The following is a 25,102-nucleotide window of genomic DNA, read 5'->3' as shown; positions in this document are numbered from 1 at the left end:
AGCCTTATCAATTTTTTCACAAAGATTTTAATCTCTATAAGCCTGCAAAATGGCTTTGACAACTATGATTGTCTAAATCTCATTCTGATATCAAGCTCTTCTTTATTCTTTTATTTCTGACACTCAAAGATTCTCTACCAGATTCACTTTCTTCACCAATTACCTTACACCCTTTTCCATTAGGAAAGAAAGAGAACCTATACATTGATACTTTACTATTGCTATGGTTCTTCTTAACAATGGAGATCAATTTTAATATCCATTTCGAAGCTCCAGATAGGAAATGAGATGAATTGGTCAATAAAGCTCAGAGGTAGTATTAATCATATCACAAAATGAAGGGGGTGTGTTACCAAGTTAACCTTACGTTATACCACATTCCTCATGTCACATGCTTATTTATCCCAGCAACAATGGTAGTTAGCCTCATTGCTACGGGTTGTCATTCGGGATCGTATATCCGTTCAGTCAGCATGTACTAAGTACTGGGCACCTGTTATGTGCTGCTGGGTGTTAAAGTTAAATGAGACAGAGTTCTGAGCCCCAAAGTGATCACAGCCTGGTAGGGCTGAGAGGTCTGTGATGCATCACAGCGAGCCCTACCTGCTTGTGGGGGTCAGGTAATGCTTTAGTGAGGATCTCTTGAGGGTCAGGTGAGAGGAGGAGGAGGAGGAGAGTATTCTTGGCAGAGGAGAAGCATATGCAAAGTTATGGCAGTGGGTATGGGGTAGAGAATGGTACACTCAGGCAGCAGCGAGAAGCTCCATGGCAGTGGAGAGCACACTGAGAGAGCCTGATGGGATGCGGCAAACAGGCCATCTTCAAGTCAAGCTGTCTCCCCAATCAGCCTTCCTAAGAAAAGACTTCAGCCCTGTGTGCTGTGAGATCCAGCTGAAATCTAGCAGTGCTTGATGCCTCTTCAGAGAACTGTTGGATCTATCAAGTAGCTATAAAATAACAAACATTAGGAGCTTAAATTAGGTCAGAGAAAAATATAGTCAATCCAAATGACATTTCATTTTACTATCAGAAACAAACTCTGTTAGACTGCGAACACTTCAGTGTGTCTAATACTCTCTTGATTGTTTTTCCTCTGGATATAGTTTTTTATGGGGATGAACAGACATGCCAAAGAAAAAAATCAAATAGAGCAGAGAGAAAAGTTTTGTCTATTTATTATGGCAAGCTATGGCTTCTGCAACATCTGAAAATTCATGAGAAAATATGTACTTTTAAAATTTGTCTTATCATTTGACACTTCTCACGAGAAGCTCTGATCTTAGTAGTAGTATGGCGTTGGTCGGGAATGTTTACTTATTTTGCAAGTTAACCTTGAACAAGTTATTTAAATAGTGTCTATTTAAATGGAGTTTATTCTGTAAATTGCAGATGTCATGTCCTTTATTGCCACTGAAATCGGAAAGGTTGGATTTGCAAGTGCACATACACACCTCGGAGCGTTCGAAAAGTGTAAATAGAGCAAATATGTCTTCTAAATGTTAATTAGCTGTAATAAAAATGAACGATTGTATTTACTGATACTAAATTACAATTATAAACTGATTTAACAGATAGGATATAACTATAAACAAACGGGAAGAGGAAATGACCCAATTTCCTCCTAAGTTTGAGAGCGACCGGATTGAGTGATCTTTTTTACTTCCCTTCTCCTTTTCCCCCAAATTCTGTCACAACATATTTAAATAACTTTTATAATGAAAGTTTTCGTTATTTTAAACATAAATGATACTTTGAAATAAAATTATTTTATTGAAACTAAATTTAAACACTCTTAGTATCTACTTAAATATTTATTTAGTTCAATTAAGACATTATCATTATCAAAGAAGCCCTCGGCGGTGTCAGGGGAGGAAGGTGTGAAACCTAGAAGGCGTAGACGAAGTCAGCTGCTGTGATGGGTGATAGATACATCATTTACATCTTCGTACTGTGGAAAATGCCCACGGTTGAAGTCATCTGTTTATGCCTTCTCCAGTCAATACTGTCAGGCTGTAGGCCCTCTTAAGGCCACCATTACTTTTTCCCAGAGTGATGTCTAGATAACATAATGAATAAATTTCTGCTAATTAATAGAACAACTAGGCAAATCATTGTGACCAGAAGCCCCAGACATTTCCTCTTTTTTAGACAGCTGTTTGTTTGAAACGGGTTATTTCTGATGGCAACACATGACTCTTCTTGAGGAATGACCAGAGTGATAATTAATGGAAGCCACCTGGAAAGCACTAAGATTAGGCTGTAGGGAGATCATGACCTTTTGAAATTGTTCAAATCAGATTTTTAGAGGGGATCAGGGGACTTGACATTATTAATATTTTTTTCACTTTCGCTTTTTCTTTTTTAGGCTAAAGGTTATTAAAATAGAGTAATAAATTATGCCATTTGAAGAGAAATTACGTATTGAAAGTATCTGCAGTAAAAATAAATATACAAGGAGAACCTTTTGGCAGCTCTGTCTTGGTCACATAGTAGTTAGTAATGGGGCACCAGTAGACGCCCTAGACCCCTGAAAGAAAATCTCTGGTTTTTAAATTAACCTGAATATGGCTAAAATGAAAAAAATCATAAATGAGGAAACATTTCAACATCAACTAAAAAGACATATTTTAACTTTATGATGTGGACTTTGTTTACCAATATTGCCTCCTTAAACTTTGATTACTAACTTCTTAGGCATTTCTATGTCTGAAAGAGCAAAAGGGATGATGGCTTCATGTCTCTTGAAACTCAGGGTAGCTAGCCATTTAATTCGACAAATAATAGCAAACATTCTGATTTCAGTAAGAGTAGCCATTGCTGTCCACCAGCCAGACACCACCAGAAACAGAGCTGCAGTCAAACAAAATTGGGCTCACTCCCTGTTGCAACAAGGGGAAAGGTGTATCATATTTGAGTATTCAAATTTTTATTTAGCAGATGGAGGGATGGGACAGAGCTAAAGCTGTAATAATTGGTAAAGAAGGAACAGTCATTCATGCTAGCTAAAGAAGTGGGCATTTGGTCACTTTTGTGGTTTAGACATTATTTTAGTTTTGGTCTTCATTCAGACAGATCACAAAGTGGTCTTATTTTTGTCTCACTCTATCACAGTCACAGAGTGACCTTGTGTGACATTGGTGTCCTGTGACATTGTTTATGTTGAATAGTCAGACACCAGCCTGGCTCACAGCTAACAGCAGTCAGGGCTGCTTTTATCTTTCTCACTGTCCTTCACCTCATGTACACTGTGTATCAGCCAGAACTAACAGACCACTCACTCTTCAAAACTCCCCTGTGAGAATAGGAGGTTTCATTCTTCCTGATTTAGCCATAAGACCTCCGCATCTCTTATATGTCCGGTTGCTTGCCCATGGACACACATAGCTTCAGTGAACAACTGAAGCTATTTATTATGAAAACATAACTAGGTCAATAAGTAAACATGTAAGAAACAATGAGACGTTTCAAAGGAAGTAGAGACACAAGTGGTCGAAGGGAACTGGAAAGACTTGTGGACCTGCAGCATATGGTATGTCATTTAAGTAGTGACAGAAACTCAGAAAAAAAGGTTCCTTGGATAGGTGGTTTCTGGGAGTCATTCCAGGTCCACTGTGAGCAAAGGCAGAGAAAAGGAAAAATGAGAGTACAAAGATGAGTATAACTGGAGTGACAGCACACATAGGAAGAGTATGTGAAAGTCAGAGCAGAAGACTAGGATGGGGTTTGAACAAAAGCCGTGAGAAGGGCGTGCTTAATTCATCACTGGATGTTTTTGACCCAGGAAGATTATTCCAAGCTGCGAGTGATGTGTGTAATAAGAATGAACCTTTACCGAGCTTTTAGCATCAACTAATCATTCATTCATTCAGAAAATACTTATTTAGTGTTGTGCCTTAGGCAATGAGATACATGCAGGGGAATCAATCACGGATAAGACTTTTTCCCTTTCTTTAGAGGATATCACAATGACACATGGAAACAGGACTTTAGAATCCAGCTTCTATTTTAGTAATCATGTGAACAGAGACCCAGAGGCTACAGGAGAAGGGCCAGCTGACTCTATTGGGCATGAGGGAAGGCTATATGTATGTAATAGGTGGTATTTGGACCAGGAGTCCAAAGCGTGGCGAGCAGTTTCCAGGCAGAGAATCCATGGATGATGCTGGGCAGAGGGTTGGCAGAACATGAATAAACAAACAATGAGAACTGAGAAAAGTCGTTAAATATGACCAATAGAAGAATGTCGGTGATCACTGAGCTATTACTGTCAGGAGAATTGTGGGGAAGGAGATAAAATCATAAAGAGTTAAATATTAGTGAAAATGAAACAGGCAGAGGCAGTGGCTGTTTATACCTCCTTTCCAGGGAGAATAGGGCAGGGCATGCGATAGAGAGGAAAGAAGCTTTGGAACGTGCAGACAGCACACATCAGGTATGGAGTGTGCAGTTTGTTTTTATCATTATGTATTTCTAGGGATAGAATATATAGCAACTGTTACATACCTAAGAGTAACCATAAAATAACCCCAAATAATAAAGCCTGAACTGTAAAATAATAATGCTGTTGTCAATTCATAAATGCTGTCATTTCATGAATAAAATGTCATGATTGTAATCACAGCATTACAAATAAATTAATAAATAAATAAATACATGGAGAGAGAGAGAAAGATTTTATGCTATAAGAAACTTTGGACTTATGTAGCGTAAAGTTTCTCAACTTTGTTTAGCATGCATTGGAATTGTCCAAAGGGCTCGTGCACTGCCACATACTACTGCATGCTGGGCCTCTGCCTTGCCTTAATACTCACTCTCCCAGCCGTGGACACTCAGGTGGTTTTCAGCCCTCAGCCCCATGCCGCATATAGCATCATGTACATGTTCTGTATGCACCTATGTGAAAATTACTTTTGATTATATATCTACAAATAGAATCACTAGGTAATAGAGTATATACGTATCAATGATTAGACTACATAATGCAGGGGTGCTCTCAAGAATAGCTATACCAGTCTACCCTCCCACCAGCCATACATGAGGCTTCCTACATCTCTATGTTCTTGCCAACATGTGGTATTATCCAGCTGACTTTTGCCAGCCTTTTAAGCACAAAGCAATATCTTATTTCCTACTGTCTTTTAAAATAATAAAAATTGAGCATCTGCTCACATTTTTGTTTTCTTCCTATCTTAATTTGCTGCGTGAACTTAGATGTCATTTCAGCTTTCTAAGTTTCAGTTCTCTCATCTGTAAAATGAGGAAAAAGTAAACCTCTCTTTCATAGGAAGGTCATGAAATGAATTAATCATGGAATGTAATTTGTACTAGATCTGCAAAGTAGTAAGCTTCCCAAAGGAGTTATCTATATTTCTTATTCTTGATTTTAAAATATGATTTATCAAAAGGCATATCTAAAAAGCATTTAAGAAATTCAGTTATTAGGAAATGCCAATAATCAGAATTCAGTTATTCCGATATTCAGTTTGGAAATATTCAGGTCACTGGATTCCACAGTGAGAGACAATCAAGAGAAACAACACAGCTGAGAATGTCCAGGACAAGGGAATTTGGTAAAGGAAAGAAGCTAACAACAGATAAAAACAGAAAAATAGATTTTGCTTTTCCTTTTTTGTTTATATTTCTATGTGTATTACAATTGCATCATTAAAAATAACCAAATAGAGGAAGTTATAAAAAGAAATCCATAGTTTATCATTTAAAAAAATGATTAAAACATAGATGTATCATCTTTATTCTTTTCTTATTATGCTTAACTTTGAATTAACTTATAAGTATGCCGATCACACAATCATGTGTTATACCTAATAAAGAGAACATGCTAATTTTTCAGTGGTCTGCAAAAATCACCATTTTAATTGCTTTATAATATTCCATCAAGTGCATGTGCCAGGGTAATTACATTTTAGTGCTCTGGACTTGAAAGTAATCCAATATCTTCGAAAATGTATAGTAAAAATTATAAATTATTTTAATCAAATGGACTTAAATGTGTTAGCATATCGTATTGTAAGCCAATGTGTTTAATAATACCTTATATTTGTACAGCTCCATAGAGAGTAAACATTTAGTAGCATTATCTTCAAGCAGTGCTGTGATGTTGGCAATCTGAGTGTTATTACGGTGTTCGAGATGAAGGAACCAACCAAGGCTGTGTGTTTAAAATATGCCTTAGATCTGACCTTTGGAAGAACCTGTATAGGGATTCCATTCTCCAGTGTGCTTCTTTAATACATCATTCATTACTTAAGTGAAGCAGCTCAAAGTAAGGTTAACTGAGGGGCTGAATTAGAATCTCTTGGTACAGGTGGGTGTTCGATTAATCATTCTTAAGTTGCTTAATATGTGGTGTCTTTATATAAAGCTCTGTCAAGATTTTTGTGAGCATTAAATGAATATGTGAAATTGCTTAGCACAGTGAATAGACATATTAGAAATTTAAGATTTAATGTAAGACTTGCAGAGTACTTTATATAAACACTCATATTTTGAGTATTTCATAACTTATGACAATGACATGATGGTAAAGAATTTATGATAAACGTATGATAAAAGCATGTATTTCAAATAAGGAAATAATTTCTTGAATTTTGAATAGAAATGACACAGAACTAGTAGACTGCTCAAATGCAATTGTTACTGAGCTTTTATCAATGGAATTGTGTTTTTTTCAGTGTCGCTTTCTGTGAGCGCTTAGCCCTCACCGTCAAAGGCAATATTAGGTTATATTATTCTAGAGACCACCATAAAACCACACAAGCATTGTGATTGCTTTTTGCTGGTGGTCACTTAGGTCTGACCAGTACAACTGCTGAGCAAAGTAAAACGGAAAACTGCAACTTTCAATGTCATCATTTCTAAATGTATAGAAAACATACTGTATAGCATGTGAATAGATTATAATTTTTTTATGTTGCTAAAGAATATAATTTATAAAAACTGATAATTTTATCAAATATAATCAATTTTCATTACTAAAGAAAACAGTTTTTTGTGGTGCAGTGAGAGTTTTTAAGTTGACTAGCTACACTAAAATGAGTTTCTCGCCTGTCAACAGGAAATTTTCAAAATATATGCCTATGATAAGTAGAAGAATATTATAAAGGAAAGACTTCTTACATACACTAATTCATTTTATCATCCCAACGATCACCTGCACTTACGCCCATACATACAAGTAAAGAGAGTAGCAGAATAAACATCCCCCAGCTGTTAAACCATGCCAGTACTTTCCCATCCATCTCCCTGATATAACTTTTCAAAGACGTCAGTCTAATAAAAAAATAAAGATTCCTATGCAGGACTGTTAATGCCAGAGCCTGTTCTCTGCACACGTACTCTGTACACTATTGCCTCGTTCACTCTCTGTTCCTCAGTCGAGACTTGAGTCCCCGAGGAATTGCCGAAGGCATACCTGTTCAGAGCAGATCCTAATTCCTATTCTTACAGAGTCATGATTTTCCTACTCGAGAAAACAAAGCCGGAAGAGGTCACTGTGTCTGTTGTTCCTTTATTCATAATTGTGACATTTGTGGTCTAAGAATTTGTGACTGTTCTGGAAGAATTCAGAGGAAAATTTGAATGTATAGAACAATGGACTCTATACTACATATTAAAAAAAAAAGACAAATATTATTTAAGTGTAAAATAATAAGCCCCAATACTGTGTTATTGGAATTCTCGTAAAGGTTGCCCTCGGATTCATATTAGTTTCTTTATAGAGAGCCACAAGGCATTTTATCTGGTTCCTTAAGGAAATGTTTATGGCTATTCTATGTATTATAAATATTGTAGTGTCTTAAAATTCAAATAAGCAGAATTTGAATACCTATACAATATCATTAAAATCACATTCAATGTTTTATAAACTGACTTCAAAGATGCACCCTGATATCTATCAAGGTTCTCTATGTTTAAATTTATTACATACGTTGGAAATATTTTTCAAATGCTCATCAACTAATCTCAGTTGCACTGAAACAGAAATATCATGGGTATTTAGGAACTTCTTATTGCTGCATGGAGCCATAATTATACCGACTGAAGTGTAATTTCCAAAATTTATATTCAAAACAAACTAGTTTAAAGAGAAATAAAGCTCTGCATTCAAGAAACTGAAACTATTTTTAAGTAATTTTTCTGGGGAAGTATTTTCTTGACATCTTGTCTTGAGGTGAAAAATATTGTCAACTACATTCAAATCAGTATTTGGCTTTACTTCCTGTTGGGATTGTCGCTTTGATCAAAGGATATTTAGAAGAGTTGCTATTTCTCTTCGATCGTTTAGCTGAGACACTTGGATATTAAGCCCAAACAATGCAATTTTGTCAGACTAATTAGCTGTCGGTGACAGGGGGCCACCTGTGAGGACTTGATAACTACACAATGCAGGAACCACAACTGCACTTTATTGAGGTTTATTATGAGCCTGGGAGATGTTAATCTCTTCATTTTACTTAATTCACACTTCAGACTTTGAAAGTAATTATTTCTAGCCCTAATTTATAGATGAAGAAAACTGAGGTTTGGGAATATATGTCATTCACGATTCTCCAGCTATTGTGATAGATCCCAATCTATCGAGAGCCATGATAAGTCTTGCTTTTCCAGGGCGAACTAAAGTCTCCAGGTCAAAGGTTTGGATGGACGTCTTTAATTTCTCTTTATGGAGAGGAGGTGAAGGCAATATTAATGTTTCAGTTGTTGTTGGAATAATGACTATTGGGGCTTGAAAAAAGTTTTGTACAAAGATAAAAGAGATGTTTGAACCTGAAATAGATGAGTTTGTGTTGTCTCTGTTGAGTAGAAGAACTATTTCCCAAATCTCAGGCATGCTAACATTAAAAACGAAGCACATGTATTAAGGCATTTATGTTTTCTGTATTCTTTGTTTCATTCATCTACATCAAGATACCCATGGGTATGCGAGCCACTTACCAGTTTGTTTTGTTACACCTGGAAGTATTTCAAAAGGCAACGCAAGTAGGCAGGTGTTATTATTGATTAAAATAAAAACACTTTTGCACCAGTCTCTCTAACCTAGTGTCTGCTGCATGCATTTATTCACTCTCTGCTCCCAGAGGACAGATGAATTTGTCTCTTTGGTGAAGAATAGGTTAAGAAAATCTGCATGTTCTTGCTCCCTGGTTACATTATTACTAAGTAAAGTAGTGTCTCTTTTGACTTTCTGTGTAATGAAACTTTAATTGTGTGACCAAATTATACAGAATTTGAAGGTCAGACAACCCAAAATAATACTGCATTGTATTTTGGGCTATGCATTCTAAAAATATTTGGTAGAATTTAAATTTGGCACCAACTTTAAAAAGAATACTTTAGAGTCCATTAATCTTCGTATCTGCTAAGACTCAATGTTACATTTAGGCACACCTCAGAGGTTATACAGCTTCTCTGAGTGATAAGCTTCTGTGAAAGTTTAGATTATGATCTAAATGAAGATACAGTGCTCACCAGTCAAATAAGGATTATAGTATTTAATGTACCTCATGATGTACATGAATATACACGTAATATACATTAATAGTATAATATATTTAATACATGTTAAATAATGAATGGCTTCAGGGGCCTAAATAAGAGCCATTAACTCTAAAACCAGAAGGAACAGTTAAGGGCTGATTGAACTCTATCCATTTTAAACATAAATGTTTAAAATGTTTTTCAAACATTTCTGTTTTTCAAAATAAGTTTAACAAAGTTGATATTTTATTTTGCTGGAGGTATTGGTTGATTTTATTAGTCTCTTTCTAAAACACATATTTAAGTTTCTACTTGGGAAAACTATTAGCAATTCATTTAATAAATAAATGGCATCTTGAAGCACTCTGAAGACTAATCAATAAATTAGAGAAACTATAAAAACAATAGAATGTAGAGGTAAGCGAGGAATAATTTACTTTAAATTTTATAATATTTCTAACAGGAAACTCAGTTTTCTTTCATCACTGAACAATAGCTATTTAAATGGTAACGGTTATAAGACTGCCATTATTCTTTGTAATATTAATGGCAAAAAGGAAAAATGTTAATGGAGCTCTTTATGGTATAATGGATGATAAATTATATGATATCTACAATCCGAAGTTGAAAGGTACTTCTCATGGTGTTCTTAATGATCTATAGAAAAGCACAAAAGTGAAAAACAATTTTAATGAGGTATTCTTCAAAAATCTTCTGTTTTTGCTTTTGGATAAATACATGCAAATTTAAATCTTGTCTTCACTGAACTATCTTTTAAAGTGTTAAGGATTTTTTTCCATTGTTAGCTTGATAATTTTTGTTTAACTTTTTTTTATATTGAAGTACTACACACATCCAGAAAAAGATGAAAGCCGTATATCTATACAACTCATTGAATTAGCAAAAAGTGAACACACCTATGTAAATATCACCTAGGCCAATAATATTGTTGCATCTTAAAACAGCTCCTTTTGATGCTCTTCTTGATCATTACTACCTATGTCTTTTCCCAGAGTAATCACTATCATGACTTCTAATGTCTTTTCAATTATATACAAAAGAAATCAATAGAATATATTCTTTTTTACACCTGGCTTCTTTGGTTAACATACTTGTAAAAATGCATCCATGTTGTTGTATCTAGGTATAATTGATTTATTTTTATTGCTTTACAACATTTCATTATATGAATATATTAAAATTTGTTTATGCATTCTACAAATGGACATGTGAGTTAAATGTTGGGACTATTCTAAATGATACTTCAAGAACACTCATGTGCATGTCTTTTGGTACACGGTGCTGCTTTTTTTGTAGGGTACATTCTTCAGAGTAGAATTGCTGGCCCATAAAATAAATATATGTTTTACTCTAATAGAATATGTGAAAGCCTTTTTGTGGAGATTGTACTAATTTACACTCTCAACAGCAGTGTATGAAAATTTCATTTACTCCACATCCTTGACAACACTAGATGTTGTCATTTTTCTCTTATTGTAGCTTTTTGTCGTTTCCCTCAATTTTAGCCATTCTGGTTGGTGTGCAGAATTCTCACTCTATGATATTAATTTGTAGGCCCTACAGCTAATGAGATTGCACATCTTTTCATAAATTTGTTAGTTATATAGACCTTTCTTTTGTCCCTCTCTTTCTTATTGCTTTGTAGTTCTCTCTATATACATATGAATTAAAATTATGCAACTGTTAGAATAGCCAAAATCCAGAACACTGACAATACTAAATATTGACAAGGATGTGGCGCAACAAAAACTCTCATACACTGTTGGTTGAAATAAAAAGAGACAGGAATCACCAAGATACTGTGGAAGAAAAACAAAGTTGGAGGATTTTATTTGCTGGTTAGAGTTTTAAAATGTTACAAAACAATAAGAAAATGTCATGTTGGCAGAAGGTTACTCAACTCAACCAACAGAACAGAATAGAGAATCCAGAAACAGAAGCAACATATATGAAGAGTGAATTTTTGACTTCCTGTTTCATTCTTGGTTTTAATTTACTGTACATTTCCCCCAACATGTTAACATCCATCCTTAGCTCATTAATTACTTTTCTTCTTTTGATGTCCATGTGCTCACTAGCAGTGATTTCTCTATCATTTGCGATATTGATAATTTAGATCTTCTCTCATTTTTCCTTGGACAGCATGACTAGGGATTTACCAATTTAAGTAAACTTTTTAAATAACCAGCTTTTAGTTTTGTTGATTTTTTTTCCCTAATATTTTTCTGTTTTCAATTTACTAATTTGCGCTATCATTTTTATTATTTATTTTCTTTTGTTTATTTTAGACCTACTCTATATTTTTTAGTTGCTTGACATCAACACAGATTATTTATCTAGGTCTTTTTTTCCTTAATATATGAATTTAATGCTATAAATGCTGCCGTATGCCACAAATTTTGATAAATTGTATTTTCATTTTCATTTAGATCAATTGTGAAAAATTTTACTTGAGACTTCTGCTTTAACTCTTGGATTGTTTCTAAATATTTGGGGGACTTTCTAGCTATCTTTGTGTTACTGATTTCTAGTTTAATTGTGATTTAAGAGCACACTTTGAATGATTTATATTCTTTTAAATTTGTTAGGGTGTATTTTAGGGCCCATAATGCAGTCCATTATGGTGAATGTTTCATATGAACTTGGATGGAATGACTCTTGGATGGAATAAGCTGAAGTGACAATTAGACCCAGTTGATTAATGGAGAAATACAGGTCTCCTATATTCTTACTGTTTTTCTGTCTTCTTGATATATCAATTATTCTAACTATAATAATGGAATTTTCTTTCTTTTTTTCAGTTCCATTAGTATTTATTTGCCTCACGTATTTTGATTCTCTGTTATTAGAGACATACACATAGAGGTTTGTTATACTAACCTGGAAAATTGATGGTTTTGTTATTATGCAATGTATCTGTTTGTCTCTGATAATCTTCCTTGTTCTGTATTCTGCTTTGTCTGGCATTAATATAGTTTTTCCAGCTTTCTTTAGATTAATGTTAGTGTTAAAGTAAAATACAAAATGAAAACCAAACTTCAAAATTCCCTGAGCAAACAAAACCATTTAAGCCACATAAGCAAAACTAAGTCTAGCTTATTTTATCAACATGAGTGAAACTTAATGTAGTTTGTTTTTTATAAATGCCTCATAATTATAAATAAAACTTAAGTCATCTTCCTCAAAAATGGTATGAGATAATCATTTTGAACCAATTCCCTGCTGTCTGGAAACCCCCTTTGTAATAACTAATCATTATTAAGGTTTAACAATTTCCCCATCTTCACTTTATAAGCCGTCTTGTAATGTCATGCCTTTGAGCTTTACTTCATGTCAATTTTGGTTTGAAAGTTTCCAGTTCTTGAACCATTCATGCACAATAAACTCTTAACGAATTACTATTTTATTGATCTGGTGGTTTTAATTTTGCTATTTCTAGATTTTTTGACAGTAGCATGGACTGTTTTTCTCCATTCCTTTACTATCTTAGTCTTTATATTTAAAGTGAATTTTTTGTAGAAAACACGTAATTGGGCTTGGTTATTATACTCCAACAATCTGTCTTTTAAGTAGTGTATCTAGATCACTCACTGTTAAAGTGATTGTTGATATATTTGGATTAATATCTACCATGTCTGTAACTGTTTTACATTTGTTGTCATTTGTTTCTTGCTCAATGTATGAATTTTGGAGAGACATGATTTAGTCCATAGCACCATGTAACCTCAATTTTCTGATAGGTCTCAGAAAAGTCATTGATTTTCAGTTTGTCCAGCTTTCTTGCTGTATAGAGTGATATTTTCCAAGGTCTTTAAATACAGAGCTGATGCCTTTCCTATTTACTAATGTGTGTGTGTGTGTGTGTGTGTGTGTGTGTGTGTGTGTGTGTGTGTGTTTACATATATGTGTGTGTATTTAAGACTATAAAGTTCCCTTTAAGAATAGTTTTTGCTGATGTTTTATTATTTTCTTCTGGGTATAGGACATTACATATGAAAAATTTTACAGATAATTTGGGATCTAGATGGATATTTTTTTTTACAGAGTGTAATTACATTTGCTTCTATAGGCAGCAAGGAGCACTAGACATCTCTGATAATCTTAATATAATTTCATAGTTTGAGAAGATGGGGAGCTGAATTTTAATCTGTGAGGAGTTGTCATTTTCTGACTTATTCTTTATTCTAAATTGTAAACCCTCAAAGTTCTAACACAAAACCTATGGAAGCTTACAGAGTATTCCCATCCTTGAGAGTCCTAGAACTAAAATTTTCTTACTAATCCTATGAAGTTTCAAAAGATCTCAAGTTCTGTGTCTCAGTTTTTCCTCTTCAGAAATCATTTAGTCACCTATAAAGAGAAAAGGCCTTAAAAAATAGGGCTCACCTCTTTGGATTTTCTTTTCCCAGAACTTGGAATTTAATATCAATTGTCTTTCAGCACGTCATTACCTATTTTTCATTTTGTACCACTTTTTTAGCAGGAGGGTTGTTCAGAATTTAGTAGTCTGCCACAACCATAACACGATGATTTTTTCGTTAAAAGTTATTTTCCATGTCAATAAAATTTTATTCGTCTTCCACAAAATTGTACACATATTATTTTCATATAAATTTAAGCTTAATGACTTCTCCATATTATCTTCCATAAAACAATTTATTACTTCATCTCAATTCTATTTATGGACTACAGTGAAGGTTGTAGCTTTTTTGTGCTTTTTCTCTTTTGCCATTTGATCTTTCTGTCTTGAGATTTCAGAACTTTCTAAGCTAAAAGGGCCTAAACAGTATATTTTACCATTTTGTGTCTCCACAGATTATAATATAACGACTGACACAAGGAATCTCACTGAAATATTGTTAATAATTGGTATCTCTTCAAATAAATATTTAAAAGATTTTAAGTATTTTCTGAGATATGGTAGAAACTGATTTTACTTAATAACATTCTATACTCATTTTGAAAGTTTCAATTTATTATACGCACAGAAAAAATTTAATTTTCCGATTTGATTTCTGTAATAATAAATAAATGACATTCACACTCACAAGATAGAATCAACTCTTGTATGTATGTTTACAATGTTTTGTTCAACATGTTGAAAAGTTATTCTGTTTTTTCTTTTTACTTTTTTAAAAATAATTTTTTAATTTTTCAATTTCAGTTGGCATACGATATTATTTTAGTTTCAGATGTACAACATAGAGATCTGACATTTATACAACTTATGAAGTGATTGCCCCGATAGATCTAGTACCCATCTGATACCATACATAGTTAATACAATATTATTGACTGTTCCTTTACATCCCCATGACTATTTGTCACTACCAATTTGTACCTCTTAATCTTGTCCCCTTTTCGCTCACTCCTTTAACCCCCTCCCATCTGGCAACCATAAAAATATTCTCTGTATCTACGAGTCTGTTTCTGTTTTGATTGTTTATTTTGCTCTCTAGATTCCACATATAAATGAAATCAAATAGCATTTGTCTTCTCTGTCTGACTTACTTCACTCAGCATAATAACCTCTAGGTCATCCATTGTTGCAGATGGCAAATTTTAATTCCTTTTTATAGTTGCATAATAGTCCATTGTATATATGTACCACTTCTTACCACTTCTTTATCCATTCATCCATTTATGGACACCCAGGTTGTCTCCATATCTTGGCTATTGTAAATAATGCTGCAATGAACATATGGATTCACATGTCCCTTTGATGTAGTGTTTTAGATGTCTTTGGATAAGTATCCAGTAGTGAGATTTCTGGGTCCTCCTTTGTCTCTTGTTATTGCCCTTGTTTTGTCTGGTATAACTATTGCTACCTCAGCTTTCTTTTTGTTTTGTTTTATTTTTATGAAATTCTTTCTTCATCCCTTTACTTTCAGTCTGTGTGTGTCTTTTGATCTGAAGTGAATCTTGTGTAGGCAGCATATGTAAGGGGCTTGTTTACTTATCCATTCTGCCACTCTATGTTTTTCGATTGGAGCATTTAATACATTAATATTTAAAATAATTGTTGATAGAGTTATAGTTATTGCAATTTTATTGTTCATTTTTTAAATTTTTTCCTTTTTCTTAAAGAAGTCCCTCTAATATTTCTTATAATACCAGTTTGATGTGATTAAGTCCTTTAGCTTTTTCTTGTCTGAGAAGCTCTTTATCTGTTCTTCAATTGTAAATGATAGCTTTGCTGGGCAGAGTGATCTTTGTCGTAGGTCCTAGCTTTCCATTATTTTGAATATTTCATGCCAATCCCTTCTGGTCTTCAAAGTTTCTGTTGAGAAATCAGCTGACATTCTTATGGGAGCTCCCTTGTAGGTTGCTTTTTTCTTACTGCTTTTAAGATTCTCTCTTTGTCTTTAACCTTTAACGTTGTAATTATGATGTGTCTTGGTTTGGGTCTGTTTGAGTTTATCTTGTTTGGGACTCCCTGTTCTTCATGGACTGGTACATCTGTTCCTTTTTCCAGGTCAGGGAAGTTTTTCGTCATTATATCTTCAAATAGGTTTTCAATTTCTCGCTCTCTCTCTTCTCCTTCTGGTACTTCTATGATGCGAATGTTGGTACACTTGATGTCCCAGAGGCCCCTTAAACTATCCTCATTATTTTGGATTCTTTTTTCTTGTTGTTGTTCTGATTGGGTGTTCACTGCTACCTTACCCTTCAAATTACTGATTCAATCTTCTGCTTCATCTAATCTATTGTCGATTTCTTCTAATGTAGTCTTCATTTTTGACTGGTTCTTTTTTATGTTTTCTCTGTCCACTTTTATGTTTTATATCTCTTTGTTAAAATTCTCACTGAATTCCTCTACTCTTCTCCTAAGTTCATTAAGCATCCTTATAACCAGTGTTTTGAACTCTGTATCTGGTAGATTGCTTATCTCCATTTTGTTTAGTTCTTTTTCTGGAGTTTTGTTCTGTTCTTTCATTTGGGACATGTTTCTTTGTCTCCCCATTTTGGATGCCTCCTTGTGTTTGTTTATATATATTAGATAGGGCTTCTGTGTCTCCTGGTCTTAGTAGAGCAGCCTTATGTTTTAGATGTCCTGTAGGGACCTGTGGCACAGTCTCCCTGGTCACCTTGTATGGGTTATATATGCCTTCCTATCATAGTTGAGCCTTGGTTGCCATTTGCACATCAATGGAAGGAATTGGCCCTCAGGCTGATTGGTTGTGAGAACTGGCTTGTGACTACAGTGAAGGAGCTGTTATGCAGGGGCTAACCCTATGGAGCAGGATTTTTTTTAGCAGGACGCTGGTGCCTGCCCAGTTGACCTTTGGGTATGTCTTCCTCGGATACAGCACTAGGTGCTGCTCTGGCTCAGTCTGAAGCTGGTCACAAGGTGTGCCAACCATGGGGCCTCCTGTGAGGAGCCCCAAGTTCAGCTACACCCTGTGCCCTGCCTGGGGTCACTTGGCATGAGCCACCAAGCAATCTGCAGAAGGCTGCCACCTGTGCTGGGCTTGGAGGTGACTTGAGAGGCCACGCTGCCAACCGAGGCTGGTTGCTGCTAGAGCTGGGCTTGGGACCACCTAGAATGATGTATAAGGTACTCCAAGGCCAGATACTATTAGGATTTTGTGAACTTCTGAGAGATTTTAGGAAAGGCTGCAGCATGAGCTGAGACAGGCCGTTTGTATGGAAAAGCCACTGGAAGTGGCTTGGGTGAGCCCACAATTTGGGTGGGGCGAGGTATCAGGGAATCGCCAGGGGGGAACTAATGGCGTTAGCTAGGGTGATGGAGACTCAGATATAGTAGTCACTTGCATCTGTACTTTGGAAGGTGCTTAACAAAGGAACAGTAAATTCTGCCAGTAATTCTGTCTGGAAGAACGCTGCCCCTCCAGCCGTTGCCTTAAAGCCAGATAATTCAGTTCCTCCTCGAATATCTCTGGCACCTTTTTCAGCTGCTGTCTCAGTGCTGGAGCTCAGAGCAAGTGAGTCCTGAGTCTGTTAGTAAGTCAGTCCATGAGCAGGCCCTTTAAGAGGAATGCTTGGGACTCTAGCTGCACTTCATTTCACTTAGCCACAATATCTGCTGGCTTTCACAGCAGAAATTGTGAGGACTTCTCTCCCTGGCACTGGAACCCTGGGCTGGGGGCCTGGTGTAGGGCTGGGACCCCTTGCTTCTCCAGAGGGACCTCTGCAGGAGATATCCCTCCCAATTTTTAACTGCCACAGGCAGGTGTGAGACCAGCCTGTTTTACATCTCTGCCTCTAGTTTCAACATGGCTTCTTCTCTGTGTCCTTAATTGTAGAACTTCAGTTCAGCTAGACTTCAGGCAATTCTCACTGATGGTCGTTCTGTAGTTTAGTTGTAATTTGATGTGATCATGAGGGGAGGCAAGAGCAGTGTTTACCTACGCCGCCATCTTGACCAGAAATTAAAAGTTATTTTTTATCTGGGTTTATGTTAGCAAAATTAGCACTTTTCAGTAGTTATTATTTTTCTTTGCTTTTCTTTTGCACTTTTTTTTAGACCAGACAATCTCTTGGGAAGCATATTTGATAAATATGTATAACTAACATCATAAAATAAAAAGCTCATTTCCATTAGACAGCATGGTATGATAGATTTAGTGTCTGCACATCAGCTGACTGTGTCAAAAAGAGTTGTACTTGGAAATAGGTCATATGAAAGTCACATATGTAACTCATTCTTGTGATAAGAGAGGCCAGGAGATTTTCATGTTTGCCTTTTTGTTGTGTAAAATTTCTGCTAGTGTTGCTGTTTATTTTTGTGGGAGCTGGATCAATTTTTATGTAATTACAGAGTCTGCTATATAACCACATGTAACTGGTCCCGTGGTTCTGATTTATTGCAGCAATATTTTGGATCCCCTTATGAACTGCCATACAGGCATATCCCTTTATGTATCTTGGCTTCCTTAGAAGAGCTGCTCAATTAATATTTGAAAAAAAAAATTAATGTTATTACACTTCTTCATAAATTTTAGAATCATTATGGAAAGGCTTAAAATCCTATGAAAAACTTTAATTCATTAACCCCATATATTATATTGGTTAGAATACATTTCCAGACCATCTATGAACACCTCATTGAGTTTGAAAATCATCAAGACTAAAAGAGAAGAAAAATGCAATGAAGGCTTTTTGATTTTTATCACATAAGACACATTGCCTTAATTTTACTTGTAGATATTTCATGATATAATGGCATATCCCTTTACATCCTGTATCTGTTAGAAGGTTATCATTTATATGCAAGAGTTCCATTGATTATGGAACATTTGTCTTTTATTTTCATTCTGCTCTAATAATTTTGAGAAAATGTAAAGTTTAATAGAACAATCTTTTTGTTTATGAAAGTCAGCTGCTAGAGCTGTGTCCCAGTTCAGCAGTAATCTAAGTAGCGTTACTCTCAAATGTGTCGAAGATTTTAAATATAAATTAGGAGAAAAAAAAAGCCTCAAATAAAATATCAAGTTTCCTCTAGGGTGAGTTGTTCACTTTTATATTCTGTTACAATGAGGCCCTTTTGATGGCTTAGCTAAATTATGGGCTTTGGGGTCAAAAAAGCCTGGAATTAAATTCTTACTCTGCCACTTTCTAACTGTGTGGCTTTAGGCACATAACCTCTACAATTTTCATTATCTCCAGTTTTAAAGTGGGTAGAAAATGACTACTTCATAGTTTCAAGCAAATATTAAAGCAATGCAATATATTTCTGCTGTGTCTGATTCTGAGATACAGACTTTGCATTCAAGACATTTAGACTGATAACACAGAATACAGTTGCTATTTATTTCTCTTTTTGGAAGTTAGCCCTAGAGAACTGTTCTTCTAAAATCTTTTCCCTCTCTGAAAAGCTTTGAGATAACACAGAGAGGGAAAATGAGCATTGTTTATCCATAAGCTAGTAATATTTTCAAAAAGTGAGCCCAGGACCAAAAGCACAAATTAGCTTGGTTCACACAAGAAATGCAGAGTCCAGCCCACCCACAGATTTAGTGTGCAAGGTGCAGGATCTAGAAATCTGCATTTCTAAACAGCATAAATAATTCTGACATATACCCAAGTTCAAAATCTAGAAGGGAAGACACAAACAGTCACATAATAATTTTTTTAAGAGAGGTATTTAAATCTGTGATTTCCTTTATGAATTGTGATGGCATGAAAAATCTTTATAGCAAGTTAAAGAATGTCTCCTAGGCAAAGGAAATACAACTGAAACCTGATAGTGTGCATAAGACTTTCATTTATAAGGTAATGTAACTTCAATCCCATGTCTCATTCACAAATATTCTGGAAAAATTCCCATTAAGTACTGGATTCCACAGCAGAATCTTTGTTATGTATGTATTGAAAAAAACTTCAACACATGGAGCAAAACAATATAATACAAATAATAATACAAATATTATTGTTCAGTTAAATATATTTAATTAATAGTAATGGCATATATTGATATGAGAAAGTTAAAGTACCCAGAGCACTACTAAATGATGTTTCTATCTATTCTGTCACTGTACATTCTTCCTATGTCTATATCTTAACTTTATTGTACTAATTATTATAAAATTAATACATGCTCATTAAAAAATTGAGATATGATTGAAACGTGTTAAGTAAAAACCCCATATCTCTCACCTTACAATTTCTCTCAGTCTTTATAAGAAAAAACAGCTTAAAATTTGAATGTGCCAAGGTATTTTTATTATATAAGCAAACTAAGTATCTTATATTTCTTCTTTATGTTCTCAAAATTCAAATAACTCACAATAGATTAGGTAAATGCGAAAGGCCATCATTTTTAGACCTCCTTGTTCTACCTGCCTGTCTGTTGCCAGTGTCACTATGCAGCTTTTCTCCTGATCCCTTAAGATGGTAGTGGCATCCATCTAAATCTATGAAGTTCCATTACTTTTGAAAAAATGTGAGATCTTTTGGAGGGTTATCTAATTCATCATCATCCATCTGTTTGTTCACTGAAAGAAATTATAATTAGAGATTGTGTTAGCCTGCCAGTGGCACCCAGGAAAATAGAATCAGAGTATAAGAGGGTTGGATTAGGATTGAATGTCTACAGACCAGGTTCTCAACCCTGGGTGGACACTACCCTGATTTGGAGAGCCTATAAATACACACACACACACACACACACACACACACACACACACACACACACGGACGCACACACGCACGCACCCACACACCCACGCACCCGCACACACGCCAATGCCAAGGGTATGAAATTTTTGAATAGAATGGAACTTTCTAGGAGGATCTTGTTATCAGTCCAAATGTCTGTGGGACTAAACAATGTTCTCTTATGTATGTTCTGAGAAATGGTATCTAAGAATGTGAACGTAATATGTTTGAAACATGCTGGATAACTATCCTTGTCATGGAAGATCCAATGCACATTTGCACATTCACATTTGACATGCTCTGAGAGGTCCTGTAATTGAGAGACCTGTTGAACTTTGCTTTTTTTTTTAAGTCCAGCCTTTCTCAAACATGCACAGCTAACAAATATTTAATTGAGAACCACTTTGAACCAAGCCATGTTCTAGGTACTATGAATGGAAGGCAATAAAGCTCCCTGCTTCAATGGAATTTGTTTTCTAGTGAGATAAGGTAAACAAACATAATAATCAAATAGAAGTAGAATAATGAGTAAAATAAAGAAAATAAAACAGTAGATGCGGAGGTGCCAGATATGCTACTATAGAAGCTGGAATCAGAAAGGGCCTGTCTTAAATGGTAATATTTTGACCAAAGCTTGAAATGGTAAGAAGAGATTGTTGTACAAAGATCTTGAAGGAAGAACTTAGGTCTGATGCCAAGGCCCTAAGCGGAGCTGAGCTTGGCTTGTACAGAGTGGTCCAGTGTGGCTAAAGCATAATGGAGGATGTTGCCAAAGACTGTGTATGTTGATAAGGAGATTAGATTTTGTTCTAAGTGGTAAAAGAAGCAGTGGGGTGACATGGTTTAATTTACCTTTAAAACTCTTACTGACTGCGCAGAAGGGAAGAGATTAGGGATACAGACGTGAATGGTCACAGAGAACTGAAGAATAAAAAAGTGAGGAAGAGGCCATTGAGGTAGTTCTGGTGATATAATACTTTGCTGAACTGGGTGGTCATAGCTGAGATGAAGAAATATGCCAGATGTTTTATATAATTTAGAGATGCCATCACAGAACTCTCTGTGACGTATGAGCCTGAGAATGGGTGTATTGGTGGGGTGTGGGAGAAAGGTAGAGAATTGATTGACAAGGGGAATGAAGTGGAATTAATTTGTCTATGAGACATCCAACCTTTTTTTTTTTTAATGTATTAGAAAATATGTTGGTAAATGCTGATAAAGGGATATCTGTGAAGTAGAAAGAAGAGTAAGCAAATGAAGAAACTCCCTGGGTACTGGTATTCCTAATGCATTTGCTTTTGCCTTTGCCTGTGTAATCATGAGGTTGACCTTATTTGTTGATCCAATCATGGTAAATGGGGTTATCATGAGCCCGAACAGGGAGTAGCATCATCCCTTATTTTGTTTCTACATATGATGATTGTTATAGTAAGGAGGAGGAGGAGGAGGAGGAGGAGGAAGGGAGGGGGGTTGGGAAAGGAAGAGGAGGAGGAGAAAAATAATTTTGAGAATAACTTCTGCTTCATCTTATCTTTTTCTGTTACAAAGCCTTATAGTATGTCATATAGGAGAAAATAAAACCTGCTTAGATGTTAGATGCTGTAGTGTGTGGGTTTTGTAGGTGAGCTATGTGTTACGTAGGTGCATCCTGATGTTACTACATAATAGTTTTACAAATGCTAGAGTTTTTTTGTTTGTTTCCTCACCTTCCTGACTTTTCATTTCCTCATCTGCGATTTGACTGTGCTGGCTTAGCATCATTCCCAAGGTCTTTCTAGCTTTCACATTCTAGAGTCTGTAAGTCTAATAACAGGTCTTTCCATATAATTGCTTCCAACTTCCCTTAACAGTTTTTAACGTGGGTATCAAGCATCGCCAAGAAGTTTATCAGCCTGATATTAAAGTGTAGTTCTGACTTGAACGTTGGGTGATACTTTTGTTTATGTTAATGAGTAAGATAAGAAAGTGAAACAATAGAGAAATGTCATAACCTTACTCATTCATCAGTGATATAAGCAACTTCTTTGCTGAATCAGATCATGGTTTTTGAAAGAAGATTTTCTCATTTTTGTGCTATTCATAATGTTTTAAATTTAATCTGTACTTTATAAAAACAAACTTTGTTGAGGATATCATACTTGAAAGCTGGCTTAACGGGGATGGCGGAATTTAATATAGTCTTAAAAAAAAAAGACAAGTTTACACAATAGTAACTTCTGTGGGTGGAGAAACATCCTGACATAACCGTTAATATGAAGTTAAAGACGTTAGCCATCATTATAGGAAAACAAATCAGATGTTGCTCACTGACATTAGAGGTGACGAGGTGAAATAGATATACTTTGGGTGTATTGATTTCCTTCTTCCCTTTTCTTCTAGGGTTTTTCAGGAAATGCAAATGCAGACAGTGTTGTGTACTATAGACTCCAGCCTTCTATCAAAGCCAGATTTCTGCGCTTCATCCCTTTAGAGTGGAACCCCAAAGGCAGAATTGGAATGCGAATCGAGGTGTTTGGATGTGCATATAGTAAGTGTTTGTTTATCCAAAACACTGAAATAGGTATCAAAGGAAATGTTTTAAGAGCCAAACTTCATACAGAAATTGACTTTATAGATATGTAAAGAGAGAGAAAAACAGGAATGATTTTTGCGGAAAGCTGTTTTTGTGTGTGTGCCCATACATGCCAGTATTGACTTTGGCGGTCAGCTTTTATATTTTAAATCAGAAATGGAAGCATTTTATAGATAGAAAAATCAATGTGGAGATAGATAGAGATACACGTTTGTAGACATATGTAAATTCATTTATTAAAATCTAATATTATTGACTAGATCCTAACTTTCAAATATTATAGCTTTCCTCACATGGAATATATTTTCACTTGGGTATCCTGAGTTTAATAAAAGAGGCAGTGTTCTGTTTAATATAACTAGTCATTTTTAGGAAATCAAAGAATGTTTTTCTAAAAATAATATACCATGCGATTCACTTATGCTATGCTCTCGGCATAAAGTCATAGAAAAGGTAAAGACCTCTGTCAAAATATAATTTGTGTTTGAAATACTTTCACATAGAAATAAGATAGAAACCACAGATTTCACTTAGTCTCCTCTTAATGAAGCATTTTTATTATATCTTTTTGTGAGACAAGGACCTAAGAATATTGATAGCCCACCTGAAGCCTCACCATCCTGTTAGATGCTCTTTTATTGTAGAACAATGACTTAGTTAATATGATCTACAGTCATCAGATTGAGCAGTCTGAGGTTTAGAGAGATTCAGTAATTTGCCCAGAGTCCCACAAATAATACATGGAAGAATTTGGAAAAGAATCTCAGACTGTTAAATTTTACTACATCATTATTTCTCTAGTACACCTTTGGTTTTTAGCCACTAAAACTTTTTTTTCCTCAAATACTTTATCACTTTGTGAAGTTAAGTTAGGTTCTGGTTCACGTTATTTACATGGAAGGAAGGCTTATCACATGAGGGCAAGCAACTTGTTGAAGTTGTCCAAACTGTGTCTGACGAAGAAGCCATGTTGTACATTATAGATCGCACAGGACTCACTGCATCCTTAGTGAGTTCTCGTTGTCCACCACCCCCATCAAACATTCTGTCCCTGCCAGAGACTGCAGAATAACAATAATAGAATTGATATCAAGAGTAATAATAAGAATAGCAATAGCACTAATATTAGTAGTCTTGATTTTTATTATTCTAGAAATAGCAAACTTTTCTTGAGCGCTTACTAGGTATCTGTACTATATCAACCAGTTTGTTTATTATTCCAAAAAAAGTCTAGGTAAGAATCATTAGATAACTACTCCATTCCTCCACTTTGCAAACGAGAGCACTAAAGCTTGGAGAGGATGACTTGCTCAAGCCACACAGATAGGAAGTGACAGAGTTGGGTGTACAGCCAAGCCTGCCAGGCTCCAGAACTCAAGCTTATGCTCATTTTCTTTCCAGCTGCTACATCAGCAAAGAGCCATGGGCAGCTTACTTCTCACCATCTGCCCAACCTACCACATGGCGTAGGTGCTCCCATTATGTGTTAGTTCCTCCCTTCACCATTATCACACTTAAATAAAATCATCCCTTAAAAAAATATCCTATCCCCAAATTTAATTCTGGGGCACAGAACCTTGACAGTCTGTCTAATTTTTCTTAGATCACAGAGTTTAGCAAAGCCCATGCCACATGGTGGACAATTAGCAAAACAAACTTCCAAATGCTTCATATTCATAGTCACATTCTATACTATTCGGAGCATCCACTTTGCAGAATATTTATCTTTGTGTAATAATCACTAACAGTTATGTAGCACTTAAACTCGGTGTCAGATACAGTTTTTGTAGATATTCTAATTTAATCCTAAAAATCGCTCATCTAATAAAGTCTTAGAAATATTCCCAGTAGTACACACTTAATATTCATTCAATGTAGGATTCACATTCA

General features: G+C 35.3%; 1 protein-coding gene across 1 annotated transcript in view; it reads left to right on the top strand.

Annotated features, from left to right (window-relative positions):
* CNTNAP4 (contactin associated protein like 4) overlaps window positions 1–25,102 on the top strand; it is a 226,197-nt gene that overhangs the window by 94,910 nt on the left and 106,185 nt on the right. The window contains 1 exon segment of the mRNA XM_025045348.1: window positions 23,020–23,167. Within this exon segment, the coding sequence (XP_024901116.1) occupies window positions 23,020–23,167 (148 nt within the window).

The sequence above is a fragment of the Pteropus alecto genome, unplaced genomic scaffold, assembly GCF_000325575.1.
Source record: "Pteropus alecto unplaced genomic scaffold, ASM32557v1 scaffold42, whole genome shotgun sequence".
Lineage (NCBI taxonomy): Eukaryota > Metazoa > Chordata > Mammalia > Chiroptera > Pteropodidae > Pteropus > Pteropus alecto.
The sequence above is the reverse complement of the archived record's forward strand: the minus strand, read 5'-3'. Positions and strand labels throughout refer to the sequence as shown.